The sequence below is a fragment of the Choloepus didactylus genome, chromosome 1 (assembly GCF_015220235.1).
Source record: "Choloepus didactylus isolate mChoDid1 chromosome 1, mChoDid1.pri, whole genome shotgun sequence".
Classification (NCBI taxonomy): Eukaryota; Metazoa; Chordata; class Mammalia; order Pilosa; family Megalonychidae; genus Choloepus; species Choloepus didactylus.
In genome coordinates this window covers 134,275,104-134,287,150 of record NC_051307.1, presented here as the reverse complement: position 1 = coordinate 134,287,150, position 12,047 = coordinate 134,275,104, and the positions used below count along the sequence as shown (strand labels likewise).

Genomic DNA, 12,047 nt, shown 5'->3' with positions numbered 1-12,047 from the left:
AAATTGGCATTTGAAGCACACATAGGATTTATATTTTATATCTTATAGGTGCCACATATCTAAACCTGATACCAAGTAAAATTTCAAGAGTGAGGAAAATAAGGAAAACAGCATTAATCTGGCAAGGGATGAGGTAGCTTTTGTTCCTATGGAAAGCACTCTAAACCTCAGATGCAATGAGGCAAATTAAAAAATTACAAATCAAAGGAAGACTTAAAGGTAGTCACTACAATCAGTTAATCTGAGAGTTGCATCATTATCATAAGCTTTTATTGAGTGCCCATAGAACTTATGGCACCTTCATGGGGTTTACAGAGCTTTGCTTATATGCTGGCCTTGCCCTTAAGGAGCTTACAATCTAGTGAAAAGACGAAGAAACGCAGGTATGATAGAGCAATGACCAGACAGACACTACAGAACGAAAAATTACCATAAATGTAAAACACATACAGTAACTTAAGGTTTAATGGGGATGGCAAGGGTTGTATACAGTCCTGGATATATTCCTTACTTCTTGAAGGAGACTAACAGAATGGAGTTGTGAAAACCAGGATGGAACCAAGACACTTCCCTATCTGCTGCCTTTATCTTTTCTTACTCTCTGCAGCAGGGGAGAACTGCAAAATGAGGGATATGGGGGTAGCACCTCTGATCACTAAGTTTCTTGGACAGGAACTAAGTTACTATTTAGGTAGCTTAACAGCTTTCCTAAATCATCTTAAACTGGTTAAAAAAAAAAAAAAAAGAGGTAAAAACCCAATTTCTTTGCACCAGTTGTATGCCAAGTTCTTAAAGCACAACTAGAATGGCCACTAAGCTAGTCTACTAGACATAATAGTATAGACATGGCAGAAGTGCTAGTTACATAGGTGGTACACCTTGAAAACCACTCTTAAACTTTGTACTTTACCCACTACATTTGAGGCAGAATATAACCCTGTTTATAGAGGCAGCACATTGCCAAGGACAAAGGGAAATGGCTGGAGGTAGAAAACACTAAAAATAGGTAATAGATAAGTTTTACATTAATGAGTTGGAAAGGGGACAATCCCTAACAAACAGGAAGAGAGAAGTATGATAATACAGTAGGAGAGAGAATAAGGTTATCTTGATTCCCTCCAAAATTATGAACCACAAATATGGAGATTATTCTTGAAAGAGTAAAAAAAAACAAAACAACCTCCCCTAAGAAAGTCCAAGACTTGGATATTATCACAGATAGTAATGAGTTAAAAAAAAAAAAAAGTAACTATGTACAAAGGATGTGGGCAAAGCTCACAGAGCTGAAAAACCAGAGGAATGGAGGGAGAGGACAGTGAGGGAATTATCTGTAAGGCAGGTAACTAGAGATTGAGAATACCATAAACATCAAGGGTGAATCATGACCGTTAATAATTCGACTAAAGGGGTGCATGTAGATTTAAGCAGATTATTAGAAATCGCTATCAGATATTTCAAAGTAAGAGTAAAAACAGACTGAAGGAAATCTTGGGTAAAGTGACAAAGTAGAAGCCATAGCCAAGGAATCACCAGCTATAGAGGTAAAATATTGTCAGGAAAGTAGGATACGTGCTTACGAGTACAGAAAGAAAAGTCTAGGTGGAATAAGTTAAGAATTTTCTTCATGAAAAGGACTGAACCAAGAATTGATAGTATAGAAAAGCTAAGCAACCTCGAGACAGCAGCATATTTGGAGCTACACAAGATAAAAAAATTTATGGAAGGCAGAAGGCAGAAATTGGGGCAAAGAGAACATAAGCTCATGTGCAGTCCTCTGGTGGGAGGTAGATCAGAGTGAGTCTGTAGGAGCAATATTTATTTTGCTTCACACTCAGCTGTTCACACACCAAGTAGCAGACTACAATTTTATAAACTGTAGGGCCTGACATGGACATTCTGAACAAGATTTCTGTCACCGAAAGAGCCTGGATTTAGAATGAATATTCAAAATTAATGGAGCTGCTAGGTTAAGTCCTTATGGGAAAAAAATAAGTCTACCTTCTCTCTTTATGACTGATGTCCTGCTAATTAATAAATGTGAGACTACAGTCCACAGTTGCTTCTGATCACACAGGAATAAAGGCTTTACAAATCTTCATTTTTCCAACTTCCTTTATTTACTTAGGAGTTAATTCTAATTGCTACAAGACCACCAATGTGCACTGTGATGTGATTTAAAGGCATCAATGAAGCAACACCTTTAAAATTACTATACTTCTATTTTTTAAAAAAGCATACAATTTATTAATGTGCTTATTAAAACTTTCAGAAAGGTAATTCCTCCTCTCATAGTCCAAAATGTCAGGTTTTGTTAGGCACTGGTTTGCTAGTACAGTGTTTGGGAATAGTGGATTAGTTGTCTGGGCTGATATTCCCCTCAGGAATATTAAATTATTGGCTGACACTTAATAATAATCAAGACGTTAAAAGGTACAAGAATAAAAATACTCAGGTATCCTGGTCTTCAACATAGTCAACATTGGATTCTAACTTAACTTTTACACTTAAGAGATAAACAACCCACCAAGCCTCAGGAGTTAACAATTGATTGCTTTTAATTAAAGGTATGTTGATCTAGTTATATAATTCACCCTCCTAGTATCTACAATAGAAGATTCAAGTTTGAAAACTCAAAAAGGAGAAATCAATTTCAAAACTCTTAGGAAAGCTTCTATAAACAATTAGTATTAATCATTCTTCAATATTCAAAACACGAAAAGCTGCATAAACATTTTTTGCACAGGTTCACAAATTTAAATATATTTAGATTCGTTTTAGAATAGTATTTGGTAGCACAGCATGGTTTGGGAGATCAGAGACTTAGATGGTCCTAACCAGCTGTGTGACCTTGGGCAAGTCACCTCTTGGCAACTCTATCAACCAAAAGGAGAGAAGGGAGACATCACTCATTCATACTCTGAAATTCATGGAATACTGTGGGATCCCCAAAACTGTATGGAAAACTGCATGTATGTATACTTTCCAGGGAAGCTGGTTCAGAGTTTTATGTTCTCACAGGCATTTTTGATCCAAAAAATAAACGTGTACACTATTAGGTGATCACCTCAAAAGTGCTCCAACTCTGAATACTCTGAATTCCCTAGGCAGACTTCGAAAATGACTCCCCAAATTTCCTAGTGTACGCAACCTGCATAATCCCCTTTCCTTAAGTGTACGCAGGATCTGCAAACATGATGGACGGCACTCCACAGGTTACACTGTATGGCAAAGGTGAATGGATTCTATAGTTTTAATTAAGGTCCCTCATCAATTTGGCTTTGAGTTAATCAAAAAGAGAGATTATTCTGGGTGAGCCTGATCAAATCAGGCAAGGTCTAAGGAGAAGGCTTAGGATATTCCCTGAGATCAAATACTCCTGATGATCTTGAAGAAGCAAGCTGCCATGAATTTTACAGATCTAAGGAAATGAATTCTGCTACATGAGCCAAGAGGATGACCTAAGTCTCAGAATGGACTGCAGCTCTGGCTGATCACTTGCTTGCAGCCTTGTGAGACCGAGCAGAGGACTTAGCTAAGCCATACCTGGACTCCTGACCCACAGAAACTGGGAAATAAAAAATATACACTGTTGCCTGAAGCCACTAAGTTCACGGCAATTTGTTATACAGCAATAGAAAACTAAAATTCCCTCCTGTTAAGAGTCTTTAAAGCCAAATCTTAGCTTAATTTCTCTAAATTTCTTTCTTGAGGGAACTGATGCAATGGAGAATCCAAATAGGGTGGCCCACAAACTACCCTGTTACAATAAAGTCAGCCATTTTATAATGCAATTATACCTTTAAACAAAACAAATAAACAAAATCCTTCAACCTATGAATTGTAGTCATTGAGGTAAACCTTTTTAATGATTATCATATAGCTTCAATTATAGGAATGCTCTGGGTTTGGTCCAGAGCAATGGGGAAAATACTAATTCCATCACGTCACAAAATTACTGAATTCCTTGAAAATAGAAATATCTTTACAGATATATTTTAGACTAGGGTATTAACACACCTCTACTGTAATATTATTATTTTATAGCACTTGAGAAGGGCTCAGCGCTCCGAAAAATCAGTTTAAGACATGAAAAGTGAAGAACAACATTTAGATTTGGCTTATTAGAGTTATTCTTCCATTTTCTCCCCTCAACAGAAATAATGCTCTATGTTAAAAGTGAATCCGTTTCTCAGATCACTGGAGAACAAAGATTAGAGTTGTGTTTAAATCAATTTAACTGTGAGTGGCTGAAAAAGAATTCATACACAGAAAAGTGTTTCCTAACATTCTATTAGAAAATCAATGTCCTATGAGTCCACAGGTAGGAATAAAATATTTAGATATGTAGGTAGCCCTTGTACTCAGAGATGTTATTATAGTCCATAATTATTATGTATATAAAGATAACTATTCTATAAAATAATTTGGCCTATTATAAGCTCATTGGCTTATTGTGAACCAGACTTTTTTTACTAAAAAACACAAATTATGCAAAATATTGTTCTGATCATCTGGCTGGTTAACCTAAGCCTTCTGTAAAAACCATGCTTTGTATGTGGTCTATCATTTGGAGTCATACGTTGAAGTTACAGTAATACTTAAAATATAACTCAAGTTGTCCCTTTCAGTCCATTTTGCTGGAAGAGGGTTTGAAAAGGAGAAAGCAAAAGCATAAATGGTGTCAAGTGAACAAATTCAGTGGGTTAGAATATTAATATGTCATATTGCAGCTATAGAACTTAGGAAATTTATGTTGGTCAAAAGCTTAACGAAAGAGTAGAAGATAACATAAGCCATTGAGTTATGTTCTATCTTTACATTAATATAAAAAGCCCACACACCACACACACACACCCCATGTAAAACATTGCTTTAAGTTTTAATGTTTATTTCCCCAAGACAGCCTAGCCTGTACTCTACCTTGGATAATTTTTACAAGCTAGTTTTCTGCTGCTTCTAGTTTTAAACTTTAACCATGTTTCTGATGACAAGGAATGCTGCAAAAATACTCTAGTTCAACAAAGAGTTATGATCACAAAATAATTTTTATCCATTCTACAGTGTTTCAGAATTACCAGTTGATTTTTAAACACAAAGTAGATATAGATGCTAATGGTGGCTAATCTGGTATGTTTCTTATAGCAAACTGTTGTTCATGCAACACTTGTGCTCAAAGGGGAAGGCACAGGATTTCCTACAATGAGCCACCTTATAAAGAGTTCTTTTTGTACAAATTAATTTGTCACATTTAATTTAGTGTGCATAACCTCAAAACTGAGGTATTATTCCAATTTATAAAAACCACTTGCATAATTTTTATGCAAGTTTTAAAAATACAAAGTTTTCTCCCTAAAGTGGCTCAAAATAGATTGTTCATGGCTGCCTACATCTAAGATAAAAAGATTCTAAAACAATTGAACAGATTAGGCATATTATTAAAGGTGTTCAAACCATTACTTGATTTGTACATCTATTCAAACCTCTTCATCGGTCTTTATTCAGCAGTACATATGCACCAAATTCCATTTTAGAAGTTTCCATATCATTTTCATAGAAAACAAAAATTGAAAACAAGTAACATTTAAACACAGCACGGTATTCTATCACAACTGAAACTTTTTTCTTCTTTACAGGACTCAACAAAATCTAAAAATGAACTATGCTGTAGATTTACCTCATGCAAAGATCTTTATGTTATCTCTGAAAATGAAAAGGATGGCTTTTTAAGCACATTTTACTGTTTTATACTATTATGGTAACTTGTGTACTGCAACACAGTCTATTTTGAGGGAAATTTATGATTTTTTTCATGCAAAAATCTACACAAATTAGTTTTGATGATATGGAAAGCTTTTCATAGCATCAAACATTCATCTGGTGCAAATGCACAGGGAAACCTTCCTGAAAAGTTTTCTGACTTGAGAAACTAAAAAGCCATACTAGGTAAAGTAAATAAAGACTAAAATTAAAAAGGGGTGGGTGGGTGGGGAACATGGGGGCGGATAGAAAACACGGACTGCAGAGTAAACCATGTCTGCTGCTAAACCGGTCTTTGTTTTCAAGTCCAGTGTACATTAACACTTATGATCTTAATTTGATGATTTACTAGGTTTGTGATCAGCCCCCTGAAGGCGAATCAAGCTTGCATGCGTTCACATACAGCACCACAACCACACTCTCGTACACAGTCACTCCAGGACTAGGAGTCTGCTTCATGAGTGAAGAGCCCTAGATTTGAAAGGTGAACCTGGCTCTCCATCACTGGGCCAGACATTCATTCAACATTGTCCATTCACACACTGCTTCACAGCAAGGCCTGGGCTCATTTTCCTTTGACTTATATGGGCATCCTATTCTCTTTTATGCTTACAAGGCTTGAAGATGACAGTACTGCACTTTCCCCTCAATTGATATAGAGTAAGTCAATGTTCACTCTCAGGCACTGAAGATCTGTGTGACCTGTAGCCCTTCTTACTTTGAACAACCTAAATAAGCATTCATGTGAAGTTTTCGTTACATTTTGCCACTCATTCTCACTCGCACCCACTCGCCATCTTGACCTCATTTGGGCATTTTCTGTGATTCCAAATGAAATCTTCACATTTTCGTTCCCGATTTAATGCAGCAGCAGATCCCATGAGCCAAGCTTGATGGATCAAACCTTTTTATATATATGTGTGTATATATATATATCTCAGTGCTGCATTGGACCTAACTTCCACAACATCTTTCTAAAACTGGAACCCTTCTGTTGGTACATTGGCAGATGAATTGAAACCAAATGTTCCACCTTGTATTGCTTCTGGAACAAGGCTAGGATCTTCATCAATCTAGGGGAAAAAAAGAAAAAGGAGGCGATGGTTAGTTTAAAAGTATATATAAATAACACTATAGTAACAGCCCCATTACTCTTAACAAAAGTATCAATGAGATCATGAGTGCCAACATTGTTCTACCATCCCTCTAAGAAAGATGAACCACTTCATAAAGCCTTTTTATAAATTTAAGGGATGCCAAAAGGAGAAGGATCTCAGAATATGTAAGATAGCTATCTTCCAAATAAATGAAATAGCAGCAATACACTGGAGATGGTAACAGGTTTCACACAGAGAGGGTACACACTGGTATTATGAAATTTCCCTTTTATCAGGCAATGACATTAAAAATGTTAATGTTACCACCTTTGAAAAATAAGTAAAATCTTTGGTTCATGTTTTAATAGCAATTGGAGATATATGGTGTTTGAGCTTAAAACAGTAAAATAAAAGCACTGCTAATTATGGATAAATATTGTGTATGCTTTATATGAAAAGGTTCTTTTTCGAAACACCACAGAAATACAAACCAACAGTGTAGTTCCAATAATGAAGTATATCATCTTAATTATTCTTTTTATAATGTAAGAGAGTAACTAACAAAGAATTGCATGTTGAGGTACTGGAAATCATAAAGGCTTTTGTACACTTAATTGCAAATTAGGACTTCTAGCAATCTAACTTTAAGTCATGTGATCAAAGCTACTTTTAGAAGATTATGCTTTCTCTGGAATTTATTTCTGATTTATTTAACTGGCTTTATATTCTAAGTAAGACTTAGTATGGACATCTATAAGTAAACAGTCTATACTTTTCCAGTACTGTCCTTGTCAGGTTAATGTTCAAACCATACATGCCTAACACATTATTTAATAACATACCTCTCTTTTTTTGAAAATGTGAAGGAACAATTCATTTAATTTTTAGTATACTTTTCCAAAGAGGCAATACTGAAAGTAAGCTAATATTATCACTTCAAATTATACTACACTCATTTCAATTACTGATACTCTGAAGATATTTTAGTATGCTATATCTTATATTGTACAGTGCCTTATCTTTTTTTTTTGATGATTTATTATTTTCATTTTATCTGTTTATTATCTTCCTATTTGTTTATGGTCACCCAACAAAAACAGTGACAAAAAAAAATTAGTGTTTGAACTAATTCTGGTCATAAAAGATTTATTATAGGATAGATATACTAGTTATTTATTGTTCTGTTTAGAAATATTATGCTATTAACAATAAAAATATTAACTATAGATATCCAGTGAAAAGACAATAAAAAAAAATCCTCATCTTTCTGCTATTAGAGCTTTGTAAAGTCTTGAAGGGATTTTAAAATACTGAATATGTATCTGTTTCTGAAGCAACATTATGATCACATAATCTATTTTAATTTCATTCTCCCAAAATGCCTACACATATATCTTACTTTACTACATTTTTTCACCCAGTCTTATGTTTTATAAATTAAAACTAAGAAAACCTCAAAATTATTAAATACATCATCTGAAGAGAAGAACTGATCAATGATCTCATAGGCCAATTTGTAGATGTCTTCATTTTCATGATTTTGAAGTTGTTCAATTTTCTCCAGTCCTGCAAGAAATTTTATGAAATAAAACAATGGTAATAATTGAAAATCAGTGACAAGTTAAAATAATCTTGTAACCACATAATCCAATTTTTGGGAAACTATTATAAAGGTGATTCTTAAATTAAAAAAAAAAAAAGGTCTTATGCATAAAGACAGAATATTTACCTTAAAAAATTACCGACCTGCGAGTCTAACTCCTGTAAATGTTAAAGTAAGCAATGGGACAGCTATCTTTATTACAAACAATTTTTTATAAGGGGTAATAATGTGTAAATTTGCTTTTATTTGTTAAAAGTAAAAAGGAAATTATAAAATTCTCCCTCTGTTTGCTTCCATACAGGAAAAAAGTCTAGAAAAGTACGAAAATAGTGCTTTGGGCTACAAGACTACAGGTAATTTCCCCCCCTCCAATTCTACTTTCTAGTAACTTGTCAAATTTTTCCAGTGAGCATATTATGGCCAAAAATTTATAAAAAGGACTAATGATTAATAAATATGCTTAAGACATTTATTAAGTACACAAGATAATGATCAAGATGAACCAAAATATTTCAGGGGAAAAGGGAATTCTCTTTATAAACAGTAAGTTTATTCAATCATAAGTCAAAACAAAAAGTATACATACACTTAACTTGTTGACATGCAAACTGGACCTTGTTTCGCTTTGTAAGAGTAACAGTTAATTTTAAGGCCTTTGAAATAAAGTGATATTGTTCCTTCATGAATATCCATTCACTAAACAGAAGGAGCTCTCTTAGGCTCATTTCCTACTCCATTACCCTCTCTTCTTGATGATCCGTCCATTAAAAAATTTAGTCACTATATAAGCTGATGACTTGCAAACCTACAGCTATATTTCTTTTTTGAGCTTTAGACACATAACATTCAAACGCCTGTATGATAATTCCACCAAGACATTTTACAGGTACCTAAAAATCAAACTGTCCAAAATACAGTTCGTTATTTGCATTTTCTCATTTTAACTTTCTCTTGTATTCTTACTCAGTGATAATCAACAACAGCTTGAATTCTGAGAGAAAGCCTAAATTCCCCCTTTCCTTAATACGCCACAATCAAATCACAAAAATCTCAAAGTCTATCTGTTTCTTGAATATTGTAATCTCCTCTTTGTCTTGTTTTTGTTGTGCTCAACTTGCAATACACTTTACTAAAATAGGTATCCCTGTCTCTTTGTCTCCAATGGCCCCATTCCTCTGATATCCATCCTCCATCTAAACATATAAATCCCCTAGGTAAAATTCTCCAATGGCTTGTCATAATCTATGGCAGAATCCATTGTGGGACTTAAAAATAAGCGATTCCTAGGTTCTACCCTCCAGTGACGATGGCAATGCTCAAAAACTCATATTTTGATTTTAATATATAAAGGTATTTTATGAAATCACCTTAATGTTGTTATCAGGTTCAAGAAATTTAACATTGATATGAAGCTTATATTCTACCTTCCAGTTTTTTATTTAGCAGAAATGTCCTCTTCTCCTCCATTCTTAGACCCCCAATAATGACATGTATTATACTTAATTGCTATCATCTCTTTAGTTTCTTTTTTATTTATTGTGGATACATATATAATATACATTTCCCATCCCAACCCTTCCCAAGCATACTATTCAGTGGGATTAATCAGATTCACAATATTGCAGTACCCTCACCACCATCCATCACTAGAACTTTTCCTGCACCCCGAAACAGAGACCCCACACTTATTTTGCTTTAACTCTCTGTTGCTCCTGCCCCCTTATGCATAGTAACCCATATTTTAATTTCTGTCTCTATGAGCTTGCATGTTCTCCATTATATTCTTTGAAATTACTATGGGGCTTAAATTTAACATCCTAAATCTTCAAGTCTGATACCAACTTAACTTCAATAGCATACTAGTAAACTATGTCCTATACTCCTCAGTCCTCCCACCTTTATGTAGTTCTCACAAATTACATGTTTATTTATGATGAGTTCAAAACCACTGATTTATGATTACATTTTATGCATTTGCCTTTTAGATCCTGTAGAAAGTAAAAAGTGGAGTTACAAACCAAAAATACAACAGTATTAGCATTTATATTTATCCACATCACTACCCTCACTGGAGGTATTTCTTCTTGCACCTTCCATCTATTGTCTATTGGCCTTCCCTTCAACCTTCAGAACTCCCTTTAGTGACTCTCGTAGGGCTGGTCTAGTACTGAGAACTGATTCAACTTTTGTTTATCTGGGAATGTCTTAACCTCTCCTCAATTCTTAAAAACAGTTTTGCCAGACTTAGGAATTCTTGGTTGGCAATGTTTTACTTTCAGTACTTTAAATATGTCATCTCACTGCCTTCTTGCCTCCGTGGTTTCCAATGAGAAATTTGAACAATCTTATGAAGCTCCCTTGCATGTGACATGATGCTTCTCTCTTGAAGCTTCCAGAGTTCTCTCTCTATCTTCGGCATTCAACAGTTTGATAATAAAATGCATATACTAGTATACTTGATGGTAGCCCAACAGTTCTTCAGGGTTGGTTCACTTTTTTTTTTCATTTTTTCTTCTTTCAGCTCCTCAGATTGGATGGTTTCAATTGTCGATTATCTTCAAGTTCTCTTATTCTTTCTTCTACCAGCTCCAATCTGCTGTTGAACTGTCTAGGAGGTTTTTTGTTTCTGTTAATGATGGTCTTCAGCTCTCTTTGGTTCTTTTACATTATTTCCATCTCTCTATCAATAATATCTACATGTTCATCAATCACTTTCCTGATTACCTTTAGTTCTTTGTCTATGTTTTCCCTTAGCAGGCTGGGCATTTTTAGGACCCTTGTTAAAAAAAAAAAAAAGCCTTTGTCTTGTATGTCCCAGGTCTGGTTCTCTTCATTAATGGTTTCTAAAACGTCTTCTCCTTTCTCTGGGCCATTGTGTCCAGTTTCTTAGTATGTTTTGAAACCTATTGTTGAAACCTAGACATTTTGATATTTTAAGGTGTTATCATTGGAATTTAGACTCTGAGGCTTATGTTCCTAGTGTGAAGACCGAGCTTTCCTTGAATGCCAGGAGCTAGTTTAAAAAAAGGGGGGGGGGGGGCACTTTCCGCTTTCTTGTGGAGTGGAGTTTAGAGAATAGCTCCAAGCCAAAGTACCATAGCCTCCCTGATATTTTCTGACTATGTGTCTTTTCTTGGGCATCTGCCTGTGGCCCTAGGAATTCCCGTTTACATGTTGCTAAATGACCCCTATTCCCTAGGAAACAGTTTCCCCAGGTTTCTGAGCACTGCACAGTATGTCCTACAGTCAGCAATCCCTTGCCCAAGTGAGCATGACTTGACTGCTCTCCCACAGTATTCTGTAGGAAAGCTCAGTGACCTGCTTTCTATATGCAGGGAAAGTTCTGGGATGGTGAGTCCCTCAGGCAACCACCAGACTGACTGGGCCAGACATACATTATCCCAGTATGTGCACGAGGGTTACTCTGCCCCTTCTGGAACCAGGATCAGTTTCTACACTAGAAGCATGGGTCAGCTCTGTACCAAGCGGGTGAGGGATGGGGGAGGGGCCAGCAAGGGTGCCAGGAGAGCCTACCGCTTGCTTTTAAATATCCTTTTTTTGATTCAGTGCTCATCCTGTTACTGCAATCC

At 35.4% G+C, this 12,047-nt stretch overlaps 1 protein-coding gene across 5 annotated transcripts in view; it reads right to left on the bottom strand.

The window, feature by feature from the left end:
* Positions 1 to 253: 253 nt before the first annotated feature.
* The window catches only part of KPNA4 (karyopherin subunit alpha 4), a 90,269-nt gene continuing 78,475 nt past the window's right edge, over positions 254 to 12,047 (bottom strand). For all 5 annotated transcript variants that reach the window (XM_037841617.1, XM_037841626.1, XM_037841633.1 and 2 more), the window contains 2 exons: positions 8,326 to 8,420; positions 254 to 6,830 (listed from right to left, as the gene is read on the bottom strand). In XM_037841617.1, coding sequence (XP_037697545.1) covers positions 6,732 to 6,830; positions 8,326 to 8,420 — 194 coding nt within the window. In that variant the 3' untranslated portion in view covers positions 254 to 6,731. The remainder of the gene's footprint in view (positions 6,831 to 8,325; positions 8,421 to 12,047) is intronic.